The following is a 7,694-nucleotide window of genomic DNA, read 5'->3' on the forward strand; positions in this document are numbered from 1 at the left end:
TTTTGTCCTCAGGACAAGTGTTCTCCTGACCTGGTAGATGGGGAAGGGGAGCAGAACAGACTCCCTGAAATCCAGGAGGAAGCAGCTGGGGACCTGCTGAGCCACTCAGATGCTCACAGGTGTCTCTGGGACCAGATGGGATCCATATTAGGGAGATGAGGGAGCTGGTGGATGAGATTCCCAAGCTGTTCTCCATCATTTATCATCAGTCCTGGCTCACCAGGTAGGTCCCAGAGGGCTGGAGGTGCCAATGTGAGCCCATCCCCAAGAAGGGCTGGAAGGAGGATCTGGGGAACTCCAGGCCTGTCAGCCTGACATTGGTGCCCAGCAAGGTGATGGAACAGATCACCCTGAGTGCCATCACAGGGCACCTGCAGGATGGCTGAGGGATCAGAGCCAGCCAGCGTGGATTTCAGTATCTGCATGGATGATCTGGATGGGGGAATTGAGTGCACAATCAGCAAATTTGCAGATGACTGCAAGCTTGGTGAGAGTATAGATCTGCTGGAGGATAGGAGGACTCTGCACAGGGACCTGGACAGGCTGGATCCAGGGCCCAATCCAACAAGGTGAGGTTTAACAAGACCAAGTCCCAGGTCCTGCACTTTGGCCACAACAACCCCTGCAGTGCTACAGGCTGGGGACAGAGTGGCTGGACAGCAGCCAGGCAGAAAGGGTCCTGAAGGCACTGATGGATGGCAGGCTGGACATGAGCCAGCAGTGTGCCCAGGTGGCCAAGAAGGCCAATGGCTCCTGGCCTGGATCAGGAATGGTGTGGCCAGCAGGAGCAGGAGCAGTGATTCTTCCCCTGTGCTCAGCACTGGTTGGGCAGCACCTCGAGTGCTGTGTCCATTTCTGTGCCCCCAATTTGGGAAGGACAAGGAGCGGCTGGAGTGTGTCCAGAGAAGGGCAACAAAGGCTGGTGAGGGGTCAGGAACACAAGCCCTGTAAGGAGGTGCTGAGGAGCTGGGGTTGTTCATTCTGTAGAAAAGTAGACTCAGGGGTTACCTTATTACTCTCTACAACTTCCTGAACCGTGGTTTGTGTCAGGTGGGGATTTGTCTCTTTGACCAGGCAGCAACTGGCAAAATGAGAAGACACAGTCTTAAGCTTTGCCAAGGGAAATATAAGTTGGATATTAGGAAAAATGCTATTTACAGGAAATGCGGTAAAATTCTGGAATGATCTCTCCAGGGGTTGGTGGAGACACTATCCCTATATGTTTAAAAAAAAGACTAGGTATGGCAATTGGTGCCATATGGAGGTGTTAGGCAGGGGTTGGACTTGAAGTTCTCTTCTAACCTCGTGATTCTGTGAATTCACAGAGTCTTTCAGCTGAAGTCTCTGTCCCTGTCCTTTCCCTGTGTGTCTGTTGCAGATGGAAGCTGCTGGTGCCATTCTCACCTTTAACCCCTGATTTGAACGGAGACAGATGTTCTTGGGTGTGTTAAGCAGATGTTGCTCAATGTTTATGTGGAATTTTTGTATCCTCATAGCACCAAGGAGACCCTTGTTGCACTGTGGAAACTCTTGAAACCCAAAAGCCTCTGAGACATTGGGGCAGGATGGTCCCAAGGAGATCATTGAGATACTGCAGATCCAAGGACACCATGGTGGCTCCATGGAAACTCATGGAATCATGAGCACTGTGACACAGCAGGACCTCATGGAACCAAGGAGTGAATTGTGACTGTACCAAACCTCATGGAACCAAAGTGCCATTGTGGAACTTCAGAGCCTTGTGGACCAAGGGGGACCACAGTGACACTGTGAGGGTCCATGGAACCAAGTGGCCATGGTGACACTGGAGCCTCATTGACCAATGGTGCATTGTGACACTGCAGGGCAGTATGGAATCATGGAGACCACTGTGACATTACACAGTGTCATGGCAGCAAGGGGCCATTGTGACACTGTGGGGCCTTGTGGGAACAGGGGGCATTTGTGGTACCATGGAAATTGTGACTGTTGTGGCACCATGGAACCAAGGAGACCATTGTGACACTACAGGGCCCCATGGTACTAAGGAGTCATGTAACAGTGTGGGACAAATGGAACCAACGGGGCTTGTCACACTGTGGGGACTCATGGAATTGTAGAGAGCTTTGTGACACTGCAGGGCTTCTTGGAATGAAGGGACAGTTGTGGTACTGTGGGGCCCCATGGATCCAAGGAGAGCATTGTGACATTGAACCTAATGGAATTATTGCAGATGATACAACTTACATGGTTTTTTAAATGTAACTTAGTCAGGGGTTTGTTTGCCTTTGCCCAGGATGTGGGCAGTTGAAGCTTCTCTTCAAAAGACTCTGTTCACCAAGGTTGGGTAAGGCCTGATGAGTTCAACATCTACAGACTGGGAGTAACCCAAAGATACACAGGAGGTAAATGAGCATTGACAAACATCACCTGCAGTGTGGTTGGAGACACCTGGTCTGGGAAAAGATTGGTAAGACAATCAAAGAATGAGGGCCTAATTCACATCAAAGGCAAAGGGATCAATAACAAACAGGAGATCAAATACTAAGAATTGAGATCACTTAATGGGATTCTTCAATGTAACATTAATTTCTTTGGGTTTTGTCTGTATAAATATGTGAAAAGCCTAGTAAAAAAGCATGTGTGATGGAATGATTTTCACTGCACAAAACAGGCACGTGTGAGTGGAATGATTTGTATTGCACATGCTGGCCACAGTAACATCCTGGCCAGAATAAAGTAATGCCTAAATTCTCCAGCACTGAGTAGATGTTGGAGAGTTTCTGTTTTTCATACAGTTTCAGTGTCAGTCCCACTGAGGTTCATCACCAACAGAAGTTCTTCCTGAACTCCTTGGAGGAGATAATTGGTGGCCCTGGTTGCACAAAGCTCTCAGAGACTCCAAGGCAAAAGCAAAACCCAAAGTCCTTTGAAAAACCTGCAGTCCCTGGGATCATGGAGGATTCCTGAGCAGGGCTGGCCCCACATGAGGTGTCTCTCCAACCCCTAAACCAATGGGCTAGGGGTGAGCAAGTGTTCTTGGGGACACAGGGATGGGACAGCTGGGATGGACTGACCCAAGGGATCCTCCAATCCATGGGATATCCCGATCAGCAGGGAAATGAGGGGGACAAGAGGGCCTCTGGGTTTTCTGTATTTATACATTTGTCTTCCAGAGCAAACACTACACATGCTGAATTCTTGTCTCTCCATTGTCTTCATTGCTTCTGCATTTGGCCTCTGCTTTTTAGTCCCCTTAACATTAATCTCTCTTTATGGTGACCCACAACTGTTCACCTTATTTTCTCCTGTTTTCTGAGTAAGGAGAGACAGTGACAGAGACACTCTGTTGTCACTGGATGCCCAGAGGGGTTTAACCACAGCCACCTTGCCCAACTCTGCTCTTATGGGCACCCCCACAAAATGTCAGGGCTCTGTCAGGTGCCCACCCCTGAGCTCTTGCCCTGCTCACAGCCCCAGGGGTGTCCAGGGACACGAGTCCTTTCCTGGCACACACACACACACAGTTCATAGCAGAAGGGACAGGGGCTTCCAGGGCTCTGCTGCCACTGCCAGAGCCTGGATGGGACCTCAGCCCTGCAGATGTCACCCTGCCCTGCCCCTGCCTGAGGTCTCTTATGGCCAGAGGAAAAGGCACAGGAGCTCATCCCAGCCCTGCATCTAGGAGTTCCCAGGAGACATTAATCTCCGGAAACTCCAGCACCAGCTGAAGGTGTTTGTGCTCACTGGGTTTATGTCCCCTCACACACACACGGGATGTTCAGGGCTGTGGAATGTCCCTGCACTGCAAACACAGACTCCTGACCCGGTCATTTGATGTCCCTCCAGGCAGGGAAGAATAACCTCTGTGCCATGGGGTGAGAGGCACTGCTGGAAGAAATGCTGGCCTTGCAAGGGCACTGCTGGGACAGCCCCACCCTGAACACTGCCACACTTTGGCTGCCACTGCTGTTCTCCTCTCCAGGGCGCTGTGTTGGGAACATCCTTGAGAGCAAACTGGGAAGGAGATTGAAGTTTTCAGGCCCTGCACTAGGGAGATGCCCTTGCATGATGAAAATGCTGTTGCAGAGTCCATGGCCTGTCCCTGCACAGTCACACAGCAGGACTGGGAGAGAAGTGAGAGAGTCCTGAGGCCTTAAACCAACACAGGGGCTCTGAAGGTGAGTGTGGAAGTGAAGGAAGGGGAGGTTATGGAGCAGAAGCCCTGGGGCTGCCTAGCAGTGAGCATCCCTTTTCACCCTAGATATTCCCAGAGGAACAGACCCTGCAGCTCCAGAGCAGCCAGAGAGGAAAGATATCAGGCAAACACGGCAATACTGAGTTCTTTATTTTGTGTAAGCACATATGTAGTACAACCCCTGGGTTATATAGCCTGTTGTTCACATTAGGAATGTGAATAGTGAAATAAAAAAGGTACAGATAAAAATTTCACAGTTTACAAATTCTCAAAAATATAATACCTGTGACAGCAAAAAACCCCGCAAGACACAGAGTAGGCATTAATGAGTAACACCGGAAGAGTTATACAGCAGAATGGGGGTTTATTCCTTCTGAAAAGTGTTCACGATAATTTTCCTCAGGACATCCTTGAACTCCTGGTTCCTCAGGCTGTAGATGAGGGGGTTCAGGGCTGGAGGCACCACCGAATACAGAACTGACAGGGCCAGATCCAGGGATGGGGAGGAGACAGAGGGTGGCTTCAAGTAGGTGAATATGCTGGTGCTGATAAACAGGGAGACCACGGCCAGGTGAGGGAGGCAGGTGGAAAAGGCTTTGTGCCGTCCCTGCTCAGAGGGGATTATCAGCACTGCCCTGAAGATCTGCACATAGGAGAAAACAATGAACACAAAACAGCCAAATCCTAAAGAGGCACTAACAGCAAGGAGCCCAAGTTCCCTGAAGTTTGAGTGTGAGCAGGAGAGTTTGAGGATCTGGGGGATTTCACAGAAGAACTGGCCAAGGGCATTGCCATAGCACAGGGGCAGGGAAAATGTATTGACTGTGTGCAGCAGAGCATTGAGAAAGCCACTGGTCCAGGCAGCTGCTGCCATGTGGGCACAAGCTCTGCTGCCCAGGAGGGTCCCATAGTGCAGGGGTTTGCAGATGGACACATAGCGGTCGTAGCACATGATGGTCAGGAGGGAAAACTCTGATCCAATGAAAACCACAAAGAAAAACACCTGAACAACACATCCAGAGTAGGAGATGTTCCTGGTGTCCCAGAGGGAACTGTGCATGGCTTTGGGCACAGTGGTGCAGATGCAGCCCAGGTCAGTGAGGGCCAGGTTGAGCAGGAAGAAGAACATGGGGGTGTGCAGGTGGTGGTCGCAGGCTATGGCGCTGATGATGAGGCCGTTGGCCAGGAGGGCAGCCAGGAAGATGCCCAGGAAGAGGCAGAAGTGCAGAAGCTGCAGCTGCTGCGTGTCTGCCAATGGCAGCAGGAGGAAATGCCTGATGGAGCTGCTGTTGGACATTTGCTGTGTCTTGACTTGGGGATCTGTAAGAAAAGTAATCATGGAATAGTTTGGTTTGGAGAGGATTTTAAATATCCCAGCCCAGTTTGGGGGCTCTTTCTCCCCATTGCCTGCACAGGGCTCTGCTGCCTGGAGCTGTCCCTGCCAGTAGCTGCTTCCCTGTGCCCACTGCTGGGCCCTTCCACTGCTGCCAGAGCCCAGCACAGCCCTGGGGGCTCAGCTCTGCTCTGCAGACCTCTCCCAGCACATGGCACTGCCCAGGGCCAGCTCTGTCCTTGCAGGCTCTGTTGGCAACATCACAGCAGCCCTGAGGTGACTGGAAAAGACACACTGATGCTGTGTATAAGGGACCCTGTGATGATATCTGTCACTGACTACTTTATTGAGATTAAAGAGAATTTTTTTTTAAATTTTTCTCATTCTGAACCAAGAGATGAATATCAGTGTGCAATTTCTCATCATGGCAACCTAGAGCAGTAGATTAAACAGCAGGATTTTCCCTTTTATGCAGCCCCTGCTTTGCTGTGCTCCCTGTATAATCTACCTAAAAATGTTCTGCAGTAAATATCATGCTGGGAGGAGTCTTGAACAATGCAGCATCCTCACCACACAAGTAGAACACTTCCAAGCCTTACGAGCTCTTTCCTTCCACCCAGACCTTGTTCCCCACTGCTGTCAGCAGCTCCCAGGGCTGGCTGAGAGCTGTCCCTGGCAGGCAGCAGAGTCCCTGCCCCAGCACAGCACCCTGGGCTGCAGGACCCTGCTCTGCAGGACAGCCCTGGGCACCCCTGGCTACTCTAGACAAGAGAGAATCAGAGAAGGCACTCACAGAGTCTGCAGGCATTGGGATGTTCCGGCTTTAGGAGATCACTGCAGAAGCTGCAGCTGCCTTGTACTGCAGCCAGAGGCTTCCTGTGTCAAGGGCTGGGATTGATTCTGCCCCAGTCACTTCTGAGCATCTTCCCAGAAACGGCTGATTGAAGATCTCTGTGCCTCTGTGCTGTGCCCGGAGTGTCTGCAGGCAGAGCCCCAGCCCTGCTGGGCTCTGAGAAGAGCTGCTTATACAGAGAAATGTGCTTTTCAAGCTCTTCTTGTTTGCTCAGGTGACCCTCTGCACCAGGAGCCCAGCCCAGCTCAGCAGCACAGACACAGCATAAGGACTTTAATGACCCTCATGGGAGGTTCTGCTGAGGCCATGAATATCAGTCCCTGAGAGGGAGTTGTAGAAAACTCTCCAGAATTCCAAGTCAGATTCAAACTCCAAAGTTGCTTGAAGTTTTAATGGGACCTACTGAGGAACAGGAGTGTGAAAGTGTCCCCATGTTCTAGTCAGAGCAGGAAATTGAAGGCAGAGATGACAGGTGGGGACAAAGAGAAGCCAAGTCTTGGTGCCCAGGGGCACAGCAGGGTCTGTGCCACAAAGGGCTCTGAGGAGACACCTTGTCCTGAGCCACTGGGGCCTCCTGGCACAGCCCCAGCAAGGCTGGGCACTGTCACCCCTTGTCCTGCCCTCAGCATCCCCCCACATCCCAGTGGCCTCAGGGATCTGCTGGGATCAGTCCCTGGGGAGCCTTGGTCAGGAATGGCCCTGGGGGCTCCTTTATGCTTCCAGGGACTGCAGGTTTTTTAAAAGACTTTGGATTTTGCTTTTGCCTTGGAGTCTCTGAGATCTTTGTGCAATCATGGCCTCCAATTATCTGCTTGAATTAGTCCCTTGAGAGGCTTTGTCAGTAATTATATTCAGTGGGGCTCATTACTGCTTCAAGGCACTCAGGGTTAATTTAAATTCTACTTTTTGACACTGAGTCTCTGAGAGGTTTGAACAGTGATAGTCTCCAATTATCTTCTTAATTAGTCTCTTGAGAGCCTTTTTCAGTAATAATACTCAGTGGGGCTCCATAATGTTTCAGGGTACTCAATTTTTTTTAGGTACTTGGAGTTTCCCATTTGACACCAACTCTTTAAGTAGTTTATGCAATCGTGGCCACAATTATCTGCTTTAACGAGTCCCTTGAGAGCTTTGTATTGACACTCACTTGGGCTCATTAATACTTGGAGATACTCAAGGTTTTAAAATTACTTAGGATATTCCTTTCCTCTCTGACTCTCTGAGAGGTTTTTGGGCAATCCTGGACTCCAATTCATGGACTCATGAACTCTCCTCCAAGGAGTTCATGAGGAGCCTGTGATGGTGATGGACATCAGTGGGTCCCATTAATG

The 7,694-nt window shown here is 50.5% G+C and overlaps 1 protein-coding gene across 1 annotated transcript; it reads right to left on the reverse strand.

Annotated features, from left to right (window-relative positions):
* Positions 1–4,541: 4,541 nt before the first annotated feature.
* On the reverse strand, positions 4,542–5,474 carry LOC306815415 (olfactory receptor 14J1-like; the record flags this gene model as incomplete). The annotated part of the gene is made up of 1 exon (XM_079331978.1): positions 4,542–5,474. The coding sequence occupies one exon, from the start codon at positions 5,472–5,474 to the stop codon at positions 4,542–4,544; it is 933 nt and encodes a 310-aa protein (XP_079188104.1).
* Positions 5,475–7,694: the final 2,220 nt, after the last annotated feature.

The sequence above is a fragment of the Erithacus rubecula genome, assembly GCF_903797595.1.
Source record: "Erithacus rubecula genome assembly, contig: scaffold_131_arrow_ctg1, whole genome shotgun sequence".
NCBI lineage: Eukaryota > Metazoa > Chordata > Aves > Passeriformes > Muscicapidae > Erithacus > Erithacus rubecula.